This window comes from Leucoraja erinacea, chromosome 18, assembly GCF_028641065.1.
Source record: "Leucoraja erinacea ecotype New England chromosome 18, Leri_hhj_1, whole genome shotgun sequence".
In the NCBI taxonomy this organism is placed as follows: Eukaryota; Metazoa; Chordata; class Chondrichthyes; order Rajiformes; family Rajidae; genus Leucoraja; species Leucoraja erinaceus.
The window spans coordinates 12888529-12901360 of record NC_073394.1 but is presented as its reverse complement, the minus strand read 5'-3'; the positions used below and the strand labels follow the sequence as shown (position 1 = coordinate 12901360).

Sequence of the window (12832 nt, the reverse complement as noted above, 5' to 3'; positions counted from 1 at the left end):
ATTCCCCTGTGTTTGACCCTTGCCCTCTGAACCTTTCCTATCCAAATGTATGTTAAACATTGCGATTGTACCCGCCTCCTTCAACAACCCCACTTAAAACCGGGAGAACAGACGTTAATTCCACCGTTGCCTTCAGTACACAGAGTCACCGGGTTAAGACCCCGGTCGCTAATCCCTGCCTCCACACCGCTCCTGTATCCGTCGTCTAATCATAATGTCCTCGTCAATAATTATATTGATAATAATCATATTGCAATCCTGACAACAACCTTTAACGTGACCGTGTGACACTGTCCCACACACAGACGCGGCCGGGCCGGGCTACACACACACACACACACAGGCAGCGTGACCCTGTCCTTGCTGGTAATCCAGGTTCTGTCTCAGTTTCTGAAAATAGCCACGGATCGCGAGAATATAACCCGTCCCTCGGGGTTTATCTACACGGAGTGGTAGGTGCCATGAATGTGCTGCCAGGGGTGGGGCAGAGGCATTTTTAAGGCACGTGGATATGCAGGGAACGGATGGATGTGGATGTCATGCAGGTAAAAGAGATCTGAAGAAGGGTCTCGACCTGAAACGTCACCTATTCCTTCTCTCCAGAGATGCCGCCTAACCTGCTGAGTTACTCCAGCATTTTGTGTCCGCCGAGATTAGTTTAACTTGCTACCATGATCGGCAGGCACATTTGGGCCGAAGGGCCTTTTCCTGTGCTGTAATTCTACAAAGAACCGGTGAAGTCCGAAATAAAACAGAAAATGCGGTTCGGGCAGCATTCGTACAGAGAGAAAGAGAGGTAATGCTTCATAAAAGAGTTTGCAAAATGGCAAAGGTTACATTTCAATTGGGATTCCCGCGGAATGGGCAGTGCGGAATGGGGTTCCGCAAGACCAGGTGCTGGGACCCCAGTTGTTTACAATATATATTAATGATTTAAACATCTCCAAGTTTACAGATGACACAAAGCTGTGTGGCAGTGTGAACTGCGATGAAGATGCTATGAGGCTGCAGGGTGACTTGGATAGGTTGGGTGAGTGGGCAGATGCATGGCAGATGCAATTTAATGTGGATAAATATCTACTTTGGTGGCAAGAACAGGAAGGCAGGTTATTATCTGGATGTTATCAGATTAGGAAGGGGGGGGGGTGCAACGAGACCTGGGTGTGCTTGTGCATCAGTCACTGAAAGTAAGCATGCAGGCACAGCTGGCAGTGAAGAAAGCCTTCATTGCGAGAGGATTTGAGTTTCGGAGCAAGGAAGTCCTACTGCAGTTGTATAGGGTCCGTGTGAGACCACATCTGGACTATTGTGTGCAAATGTGGTCTTCTAATTTAAGGAAGGACATTATTGCTATTGAGGGAGTGCAGCGTAGGTTCACCAAGTTAATTCCCGGGATGGCGGGACTGTCATATGATGAAAGAATGGGTCGACTGGATTTGTATTCACTGGAATTTAGAAGGATGAGAGGATATCTTATACAAACATATACAATTCTTAAAGGATTGGACAGGCGAGATGCAGGAAAAATGTTCCTGATGTTGGGGGAGTCACAGGGGTCATAGTTTAAGAATAAGGGGAAGGCCATTTTAGTCTGAGATGAGGAAAAACTTCACACAGAGAGTTATGAATCTGTGGAATTCTCTGCCACAGAAAGCAGTGGAGGCCAATTCGCTGGATCTTTTCAAGAGAGAGTTAGATTTAGCTCTTGGGGCTAAAGGAATCAAGGGATATGGGGGAAAAGGCGGTGTTGGCGCGAAGGGCCGAATACTGATTTTGGATGATCAGCCCCATGATCAATTGAATGACGGTGCTGGCTCGAAGGGCCGAATAGCCTACTCCTGCACCTATCTATGTTTCTACTGAGGGATCGCCGCACTGTGCCGAGAATATCCGCAGGCATTTATTTTACAAATTCCACCCCGCTCTCGGGGTCCCGAGGGAACGGGCAGGTTAATGGGAGTTTTTTTTAATCGCTAATGGATACAAGGAGCAGCTCTAATTGGAGCCGCATCTAATGCATTGAATTATTTTAACTTTGGCAATCAATCTTTTATGTGCGTCCTTGGCTCGGTTCCTGACACGGTGCATAAAGCTGTGGGACTGAGGTTTGTGCTGATGGGTGGATGGGTGGATGGAAGTGAGCAGAGGTGCTATAGGAGCTTTGCTGGGAACCGCACAGTTGAGTCAGACCCGTGCGAGGGGTGGGTGGGGCAGCACAGCGTCGACTCACTGGAATGCTCCCCGCTACCGCTGTGTGAACTAAGGAAGTTGTTGCTGTTTATGTTGTAGCTGCCAAGATTCAGTTGCCGAGCCCTTAGGAAGTGTTTAAAAAACAACACTTCCTGTACATACAACATACTTGTGCGAGGTTGATGTTTAGACGGGTATTTGGGGGAGGGTAGTTGTTTCAGAAGGAGGGTGTTTGAGGGGGTGGGAGGTGTTTGATGGATACGTATCCTGGTCTTCTTGCTGCTTCTGACTTTACACCGACTTATACCGGCAGAGTCTCTTCCTCGCGGGCTGGGAGGGCAAGTGTGGAGGGATAGCAGGAGGGGGGAGGAAGGGAGGGCAGGTGGGGATGGAGGGAGGGAGGGCAGGTGGGGTGGGGTAGGGAGGCCAAGGGGGGAGGGAAGGGGGTAGGGGGGCCAGGGGGGAGGGGGGGGTGGTGCTAAAGCAAAAGTTGCATCACCACCACCACCACCACCACGGCCCCTCCCCCGGTGAGGGGAGAGAGGCTGAGATGGGAGTGGAGAGAGGGAGTGGGTCAGTGGGGGAGAGGGAGTGGGTTGTGGAGGGAGGGAGGGAGGGATAATGGGGGGGAGGGAATGTGGATGGGGGGGGAGGGATAGTGGGTGGGGGAGAGATAGGAGGGAGGGATGGTGCGGGGGGGGGGGGGGGAGGGGGAATGGGGGGGGGAGAGGAAGGGGAGGGGGGGGTAAGGGGGGGGGGGGGGAGTATTTAAACTCGGGGCGTTGAGCTGAGAGGGATCTGGGGAATGGCCGAGTAGGTTAATGCGTTCAGTAATCTACCAGTCACCCCCACCAACGCTGCCATACAGCACGGAAACAGGCCCTTCGGCCCGACTCGTCCATGCCGACCAAGATGTCCCACCTAAACTAGTCCCATTCCCCTGTGTTTGACCCTTGCCCTCTGAACCTTTCCTTTCCAAATGTATGTTAAACATTGCGATTGTACCCGCCTCCTTCAACAACCCCACTTAAAACCGGGAGAACAGACGTTAATTCCACCGTTGCCTTCAGTACACAGAGTCACCGGGTTAAGACCCCAGTCGCCAATCCCTGCCTCCACACCGCTCCTGTATCCGTTGTCTAATCATAATGTCCTCGTCAATAATTATATTGATAATAATCATATTGCAATCCTGACAACAACGCGACCGTGTGACAGTGTCCCACACACAGACGCGGCCGGGCCGGGCCGGGCCGGGCTACACACACACACACACCCACACAGACGCGGCCGCGCCGGGCCGGGCCGGGCTACACACACAACAACACACACACACACAGGCAGCGTGACCCTGTCCTTGCTGGTAATCCAGGTTCTGTCTCAGTTTCTGAAAATAGCCACGGATCGCGGGAATAAAACCCGGAGCGGCTCAGAGCCCGCGGTCAGAGTGGGAGAGAGAGCGGGGAGTACCGAGCAGACCGAGAGACTGGCAGTGAGAGCACCGGGATAGAGAGAGAGCGGGGGGTAGTGCCGAGCACACCGGGCGGACCGGGAGAGAGAGAACGGGTGAAGCACCGGGATAGAGAGAGAGAGCGGGGAAGTAACCGGGCGGAACGGGAGACGGAGCGAGAATGTCCGGGACAGGTAAGAACTGGGTCGGCTGCTGGGATCGGTCTGTGCCTCTCGGTGTGGGGACCGCAGAGATTGCTGCCTTGCTGTGGCGCCCCTCCCGTCCCCCCCCCCCACGACCTCCGGGGCAGATCCGCGCAGGGTCCGGGACAGAGGTTCACTGTGCGGGTCCCCGAGGATCTGCTGCGGGAGGGAGAGGGGAGGGGGGCGCAGGCAAGGGACGGAGGATGGGGAGTGAGGAGGGGCGAGAGGGATGAGGAGGGGAGGAGGGAAATGAATGAGAGGGGGCGCGATGGAGAGTGGAAAAAGAGGGGATAAAGTGAAGAGGGGTGTGGCAATGCGGGGTTGGGGAAAGGGAGAGGGGCAGAAAGAAGTGAGAGTGGGAGGGAGGGAAAGGAGGAATGGAGAGGAGGGGGAGGAGGGGGAGGGGGAGGGGGGAGGAGGGGGGGGGGGAGAGGGAGGGGGGAATGGAGAGGAGGAGGGGAGGGAGGTATGGTGAGGTGGAAGCGGAATCAAAGAGGGGAATGGAGTGGGACAGATTGCCTCTCCCCATGTATCTCGTTCCCTGAAAGTGGTGTCGCGGGTAGGTAGGACAGTGGAGAGTGTTTATGGCTCGCTGGGCTTCATCAATCAGGGGGTATTGAGTGTAGAAGTTGGGACGTTGGCAAGGCCACACTTTGAGCACTCTGTGATAGGAAGGATGTCATTCAGCTGGAAAAAATGCAGTGAAGATTTACGAGGATGTTGCCAGGATTCCGGGGCCTGGCTCTTTGGGAGAGGAATGAGTGGTGTTGCATTTTGGAAAGACTAACATGGATTGGACCTTCCGGGCTGTGGAGAGAGAGAGCGGGGCAGTGGGATTTGCGTGGGATTGAGACAGGGCTGTGGGGAGAGCGCGGGACAGAGGAATTCGTGTGGGTTTGACGCGGTCGTGGGGAGAGGGTAGGGATTAATGCTGGGTTTGTGGGGAGAGAATGGAGCAGTGAGATTGATGCATGCATTGTGGGGAAAGGGTGGGGTTAATGTGATTTCTTCTTTCGTGTGGCGTGCACATCCTAAAGTTGTTGGACAATTTATTCTATTTGATCTTCCGTTTGTGCAAGTCGAGTTGATTGCATTAGTCAAAACAGGGCGGATCACGTGAAGGTTGCAATCTTCCACCCCAAAAAAAAGTAAGCGCTTGGGGGAGGGGGGAAGGGGGAACTCTGCGGGCCGGGCAACGTCTGTGGTGGGAACGGACAGACAATGCTTGAGGTCGGGACCCTTCTGGTTCTGAGTAAAACTGCCTGATGAGGGATCCCTTTGAGCAGGGTTCTAGGATGTGCGGTATTTTTTTCTGTCGAGGGGTAACTGATTTACAAGTCCGAGGTTTAGTGTCATCGCGTAAACACTGACGTTTTGTTAAAGTTTCTGAACTGTTGACAGTCCAAAACCGTCCTGCCGCCAACTGCGGGAGGAATGTTTTCTGCAGTAACCGGTTTAAAAATACTGTGGCTTAACAATCGAGATGAAAATGTGACTGTGGCAATAAATAGAAACGGAATGGTGTTGGGGTCAGACAGCACGAACTCTGAACAGCCAGGAGGTCTCGTCAAAAGTGAATTTACTTCCTGACTGATTAATGCTGGCGTTCGAAACATCTAACATTTGAATCGTAGCATAACAACTAAACCAGCCCCTATTAACAGACTCCTGCCGATGATCTGATATGGTATGGTACAGGAAAGAACTGCAGATGCTGGTTTAAATCGAAAGTAGACTCAAAATGTTGGAGCAACTCAGCGGGACAGGCAGCATCTCTGGAGAGAAGGAATGGGTGACTTTTCGGGTCAGAAGCAGGGTCTCGACCCGAAATGTCACACATTCCTTCTCGCCAGATATGCTGCCTGTCCCGCTGAGTTATTCCAGCATTTTGTGACTACATATGGTATGGTATGCTTGCTTTCATCGGTCATGTTGCAGGTTTACTTGCCTTTGGTTTGGGCCGGATTTGGAGCACTGTATGCAGTTTCGGCGTGCCCATTACAGGAAGGATGTAGAGACGTTTACAGAGTGTGCAGATGCAGTTTACAGTGATGCGGCCTAGACTGGTGGGGGTGTTGTTTTCTCTGGATTGTGGGAGGCTGAGGGGAGAGTTGATAGCAGTATTGTATCTAAAATGATGAACGGCACAGTAGATATGGTACGCTGCACACTGTTTCAAGACTAGAGGGCATAATTTTAAGATCAGAGGGCGAAAGTTTAAAGGAGATGTGTGGGACAAGTTTTTATTTTGTACCGAGGGTGGTGAGTGTGTGGAATAAACTGCCAGAGGTGGTGGTGGAGGCAGATATGATAGTGGTGCTTATCTTTTCTTCTTGCGTGCGGCACGCCCAGCCTAAAGTTGTAGGCCAACTTGTTCTATTTGATCTTGTTTGTGCACATCGGGTTGATTGCAATAGTCGAAACAGGGTGGACCACGTGAAGGTTGCAATCTCCCACCGCAGTGGTGCTTATGAGGCTTTTAGATACAAGGAGATGCAGGGAATAGAGGGACATGGGTCCTGTTGTGCAGGCGCAGGAGATTAGTTTAACGTGGCATCATATTTGACACGGCCAGGGCGGGATGAAGTCCTGCACTGTTCTGTGTTTTGGGAAGATGTTGTCAGTCTGGCGAAGAGGTGTTTGATGGGGAATGGAATCTGAGCAGATGTAGGTGAATTCTGACCTCTCCAAAACACCCTGCTTGGTTCACAAGATGTCCTAGTCCGTCGCATGCCCTTAGTGCCTGCCTCATCACAGGGCAGGCGAGGGGGGCCACTGTGGAAAGTATGGAGTCGCATACAGACCAGGCCAGTTGAGGACACAGTTTACCAAAGCCAATTCATCTACAAACCTGCAGGTCATTGGAGTGTGGGAGGAAATCCAAGCCTCCTGGAGAAAACTCGTGGTCACAATGAGAATGTACAAACTCTGCACAGGCAGCACCCGGTTCTCTGGCGTTGTAAGGCCATGGTGCCACCGTGCCGCCCCACCTATAATGGGGTGACCAGATCCACACACAATACTGCAAATGCGGCCCAACCACGGTCCTATGAAGCCGCAATATCTCAATTTTAAAGCAACATTGAACATATCCTGAGACTTGTGGGTGATCGTTCCACACTCTGCATGAAGGAATCTTCTCCCATGAAAGACGGTCGCTGAGTTGAAGTGTTACCCATGGAGGAACAATGACTCCAATATAAACCATAATCATGTTTGTTCCCTCCCCCCCAGCCCTATCCCCAGCCATAGAGATGCCGCGTCCTTTCCCCAAGGCCGCTCAGACGGAGGAGGATGAGCAAGTGCGGATTATTGCGGAGAAGGTGTTTGCTTCAGCTATCCGAGAGGAGGACACCAAAGATGTACTGTCGATGTTCGACATCGCGGAGGATTGCCCCATCGGTAAACAAGAGGCGAAGGAGAGGGAGCTGCAGAGAGAGATCGCCGAACAGCTGTCGGAGATGTCAGTCATAAGGTCTGTCTGCGTCCTTTGGGGCGGAGAGCTCCAGGTCAGACCCATCCCACATTGGGACTGTGCCTGTTTACCCCCTAACCCCCCCCTCCCCCCACCCTCTCCTGTAATCCCTTCCAGCCTTTACACCCCTCCCACACCTGGAACCCCTTCAGCCCCTACACCCCCCCCCCCTTGCCCCCCCCCCCCCCCCCCCCCATCCCCCAGGAATCCCGTCCTCACCCTCCGGGACCCCTGATGCCCCTGCACCCCTCCCCAATCACTGGAGCCGTGCCCTCCATACGGCTGTAATCCCATCCCTGCCATCCTCTCCAGCTCCTACACTGCTCCCTTCCTTGTAAACCCCTCCACACTACTCCCCATCCCTGTCACACCATCTGCCCCTAAACCGCTTCCCCCTCCTTGTAACCGACACCCCGACACCTCTCCCTATCTCTATAGCCCCAACAGCCTCTACACCCCTCCCCTCTCTACAATCCCTTGCCCTCCCCTTGCTCTGACTGTAACTCTTTTAATTTTTAAATTTTTTTAAATTTTTATTTATTAGAAGTAAAGTACATGAGAATAATACAAGCCAAATATAACAATACATTTCTTGTACCACTTCATTGTTTAAGCTTTAAAAAGAGAGAAAGGTAAAGAAAGTGAGATAGAATGGTGTGTGAGTGAAAAAGTGATTAATAAATAGACCCATAGGCACCGTTAGAGATAACAGTTAAGAAGTAAGCCATAGAAAAGAAAAAAGAGAAAAAGAAACAAAAGCCATGTTAAAAGTAGCTGGAAGGGATATACCAACTTTGTATTTTACCTCCCCCCTCACCAGGTCCTGAAACCATTTCTTTTCAGAGTTCTGTTGCACTTGTAGTAAGTCAATAAATGCAAACCAAGTCTTTTGGAAGTGGTCTGATTTGCCTGCTAGGAGGAGTCTCATATCTTCCAGGTGTAATGTTTCAAACATATTTGAAATCCCCATATTTATTGTTGGTATAGGGGCATCTGTAACTCTTTATAACCCTGATATCCATCCTAGTTTCCGTAATGCCCTATACACCACCTGTCCCTGCAAACCCCTCTGGCCCTACAATCCCACCTGTCTCTGCAGCCTGGCCCCTGCACCCCTCTAACTTTATAACCCCACCCACCCCTAGAGTCCACCTCATCCCTCTAGCCCCCTACACCACTCCTTATCTCTGTAGCCCTCTCCGGACTCTACACCCACCCTCTTGCCACAGAAGGTTGTAGAGGCCAAGAAGGTGCATATTTTAAGGCAGAGATAGATAGATTCTTGATTAGCACAGGTGTCAGAGGTTGTGGGGAGAAAGCAGGAGAATGGGGTTAGGAGGGAGAGGTAGATCAGTCATGATTGAATGGCGGCATAGACTTGATGGGCTGAATGGCCTAATTCTACTCCTATTCCTTCTGGCAGTGGGACACGGGGCCAGTGGAAGAACCAGAGGGAGGGATGATGGACGGGTGGTAGTGTGGTCCCGGAGTAGTGGTGGGTGGGGGAGAGCGATTGGAGGGGGTGGTTGCCCTGATCTTCGCCGATGTAGCGGAGGCCACGTGGACACCGGTTGCCGCCATGATCTCATTGTCCTGATTTGGCTCCACAGGAAGAAGAGTCTCCGCATGATCCGATCCCATTCGCTGTCCTTGCAGATCTCAACGTTCGATGGGGTGCTCTCATTGGTCTCTCCGACCACGACGCCACAGAAGCCGAGTCAGAATGTTCCTCCGCAGGAGCTCCCGCCGCCCTATAAAGTGCCTGAGTTTCAACGAGTGACCATCAGTGGGGATTACTGTGCTGGGGTGAGGGCCCAACTCAACACCTAAACCTACAGAGGCCCCAGAGTAGACTCACAACAGGGTCCCCTGCACTGGAGGGCTTGAGCTGGCAGGAGAATCGTAGGTAGAGTCACAGAGAAACGGGCCTTTGCCAAAGATAGACACAAAACGCTGGAGTGTCTCAGCAGGACAGGCAGCGTCTCTGGAGAGAAGAAATAGGTGATGTTTTGGGTCGAGACACTTCTTCAGACAGATAGGCCACTTTGTCAATGCTGACCATCGTGCCTATCTATACTGTAGGGCGGAACAGTGAGTGGCACAGCTGGTAGAGGTGCTGCCTCATAGTGCCAGAGACCCGGGTTCAATCCTGACCTTGGCTGCTGCCTGTGTGGAGTTTGCATGTGGGTTTCCTCAAGGTTCTCCGGTTTCTTCCCACATCCCAAAGGCGTGATGGTTTGCAGGTTAATTGGCCTCTGTAAATTGGCCCCTATTGTGTAGGGATTGGATGAGAAAGCACGATAACATTGACCGAGTGTGGACAGGCGATCGATGGTCAGAGGGGACGTGGCGGGCCGAAGGGCCTGTTTCCATGCTACATTAGGAAAACTAAATCAAAACAATATCCCACATATTAGCCTGCATTAATACCATATACATCGAGCCCTGGACAGCACCAGTGATATTTAGATATTTTCCCTAGAGAATAGGAGGCTGAGGAGTGAGCTGACAGGTTTATAAAATGGAGGGTGACGCAGATGGAGTGAGCAGCTAGTCTGTTTCCCATTGTGGGGATGGGGTGTCTGAAACCCGAAGGTGGAGTGTGAGAGGGCGGAGGTTTAAAGGTATGGTGGTGGAGGCAGAACCAGTAACAACATTGAAGGCCGTGTCTGGACAGGTGCCTGAAGGGGCATGGTGATCGGCATCGGCAAGTTGTCTCAATTCTGTCTCCATCTGTGACTCTCCAAATCTTTGCCTCACCCTACCACTGTAATGCCCCTGTCCCACTTAGGAAACCTGAACGGAAACCTCTGGAGACTTTGCGCCCCACCCAAGGCTTCCGTGCGGTTACCCGGAAGTTTTTGTCAGTCTCCCTACCTGCTTCCACTACCTGCAACCACCTGCAACCTCCGGGAACCGCACGGAAACCTTGGGTGGGGCGCAAAGTCTCCAGAGTTTCTGTTCAGGTTTCCTAAGTGGGACAGGGGCATAATAAGTAACAATCCATCCTACGGTCCAGAACTCTATGGGCCAGGGGAGGAGGGGCAGGGATAGGGGTGTGGGGGGAGGGAGCAGAGACAGGGAGGAGGGAGTTCAGGGGAAGGAGAGGTAGGGATGTGGTTGTGGCCGGAGGTGGGGTGGGGTGGGGTAGGGGGGAGGTGCTGAGATGATTGCGTGCAGTTTTGGTCTCCAAATCTGAGGAAAGACATTATTGCCATAGAGGGAGTGCAGAGACGGTTCACCAGACTGATTCCTGGGATGTCAGGACTGTCTTATGAAGAAAGACTGGATAGACTTGGTTTATACTCTCTAGAATTTAGGAGATTGAGAGGGGATCTTATAGAAAGTTACAAAATTCTTAAGGGGTTGGACAGGCTAGATGCAGGAAGATTGTTCCCGATGTTGGGGAAGTCCAGGACAAGGGGGCACAGCTTAAGGATAAGGGGGAAATCCTTTAAAACCGAGATGAGGAGAACTTTTTTCACACAGAGAGTCGTGAATCTCTGGAACTCTCTGCCACAGAGGGTAGTTGAGGCCAGTTCATTGGCTATATTTAAGAGGGAGTTGGATGTGGCCCTTGTGGCCAAGGGGATCAGAGGGTATGGAGAGAAGGCAGGTACGGGATACTGAGTTGGATGATCAGCCATGATCATATTGAATGGCGGTGCAGGCTCGAAGGGCCAAATGGCCTCCTCCTGCTCCTAATTTCTATATTTCTATGTTTCTATGATGGGGGAGGAAGAGTTGTCAATGAGTTTTTCTCGTGGGAGGGCAGGTTGGGATGGTGGGGTGAGGGAGTATTGCGGAGACGCCCAGGGTTTACAGCGGTTCTTCCTGATGTCTACTCCAGATAACTGTGGACGACTATGAACATGCGGCGAAGGGGCTGATAAAAGCTTTGTTCATTCGGGAGAAATACATGCGCCTGGCCTACCAGACCTTCCCCAGAATAACTGGACAGTACATGCGCTCCACCAAAAATGGCCAGTGGCTGGAGGAAGACGAGGTCTTGCCCGGTAAGTCAACAGAATTGTGCTGTGGGGGAGAGTGTGTGTAGCAGATCGTTTTGGCAAGTCAACCAGGGCAGAGCCTTTCCCAATGAACGGTTGGTCCCTGGGGAGTGTCTTTGAGCAGAGGGATCCAGCAGTTCAGGTACATGGTTCCATGAGAGTGGCATCGCAAGTAGATACCTTGGTGAAGAAGGCTTTTGGCACCCTGGCCTTTATTAGTCGGGGATCGGAGTATACAAGTTGGGATGTCATGTTGCAGTTGTGAGATGGGAACATTGGGAGGTCGGGATGAGAAGGTGGTGGATCCATTGCAGAGCGGGCGGGCACGGCAAACAGCTGGCTTTCTGCCCGATCACCTTTCCCAGATGTTTGCAGCTGGCTGTGCGGTAGGAAGCAGGTGAGTGTGAACGGCCGATGAAAGGAGTATCCGAGGTCACCCTCTCCATCATTGGGGAGAACACGAGTTGTTCCCTCGGGAGCAGCTGCGTTGTCCTATCCTACAGCACAACTGGCCGGACAGAGGAACAGGAGGAGGCCACTCAGCCCTTCTATCCCACCCTTACATCCTTGTACCTGTACCTCAACACCATTTCCCTTCTGGCTCATCCTTTGATCCCAGCCCAGTGACTTCCCACTGGATTGTGGGCTGAGGAAAGGGGGACGGGAGTGGGTGCCTGCACCAGCCTCTTGGGCAAGGGGTTGTGACCCAGGGTTGCTTCAGAACATGAAACGTTTACAATCTCAGAGATGGTGTCTGAGGGCAAAGTGTCTCCATCTAGCATTTAGAATATAGAACATTCTTCCAGTACAGCATATACCATGCCCATAGTGTCTGTGCCTGATAATGATGCCAAGATAAACGTGTCCGTTCCTGCACGTAATCCATATCCCTCCATTCCTTGCTACATATGTGCCCAGCAAAAAGCATCACTAGTACATGTCCACCTCCACCTGTGGCAGCATGTTCCAGGCACCCGCCAAAAATAGACTTGCTCCACACATCTCCTTTAAACACACTTCCTCTATACCATGACGCTTTGCCCTCCAAGCATTGACATTTCCACCCAAGGGAACAATGGTTCTGATTGTCTACCCTGTCTGTGATTCTCATACCTTTCAGTACGTCCCTCAACTTCCGACATTCCAGAGCAAAAATTACATTTTGTTCAACCTGTTATTTTAGTTAATATCCTCCAATCCAGGCATCATTATGAATACCTCTTCTGCATTGCACCCTCTCCATAGCCACCACACCCTTGTTGTCATGGGGTTACCAGAACTGTACACAGTGCCCATTATTTTCATTTTTCTTCTGTGCTCCATTAAAGGCTTCATCCACGTTTGAGGCGCGGGTGAGATCACGTCTCGGGGGTGGGTGCACAGCGGGGCCTGACCATTGTGTGATGAATTGGAGCCTCTGATGGTCCCAGTGTTCCGTAATCCCAAACCCATGGCTCCGGTTTCAGATCCCAGCGGGCTGCAATTTATGGGAATGATTGCGAGA

General features: G+C 51.9%; 1 protein-coding gene across 3 annotated transcripts in view; it reads left to right on the top strand.

Moving 5' to 3' along the window:
• Positions 1 to 12832, top strand: part of LOC129705667 (AMP deaminase 3-like) — a 34040-nt gene that overhangs the window by 994 nt on the left and 20214 nt on the right. The window contains exons 1-4 of one of the 3 annotated variants that reach the window (XM_055649355.1): positions 2363 to 2384; positions 7078 to 7318; positions 8929 to 9124; positions 11169 to 11334. In XM_055649355.1, coding sequence (XP_055505330.1) covers positions 7098 to 7318; positions 8929 to 9124; positions 11169 to 11334 — 583 coding nt within the window. In that variant the 5' untranslated portion in view covers positions 2363 to 2384; positions 7078 to 7097. Of the gene's footprint in view, positions 1 to 2362; positions 2385 to 3673; positions 3835 to 7077; positions 7319 to 8928; positions 9125 to 11168; positions 11335 to 12832 lie in introns of those variants that run through there. The other 2 variants (XM_055649354.1, XM_055649353.1) reach the window with 2 other exon arrangements.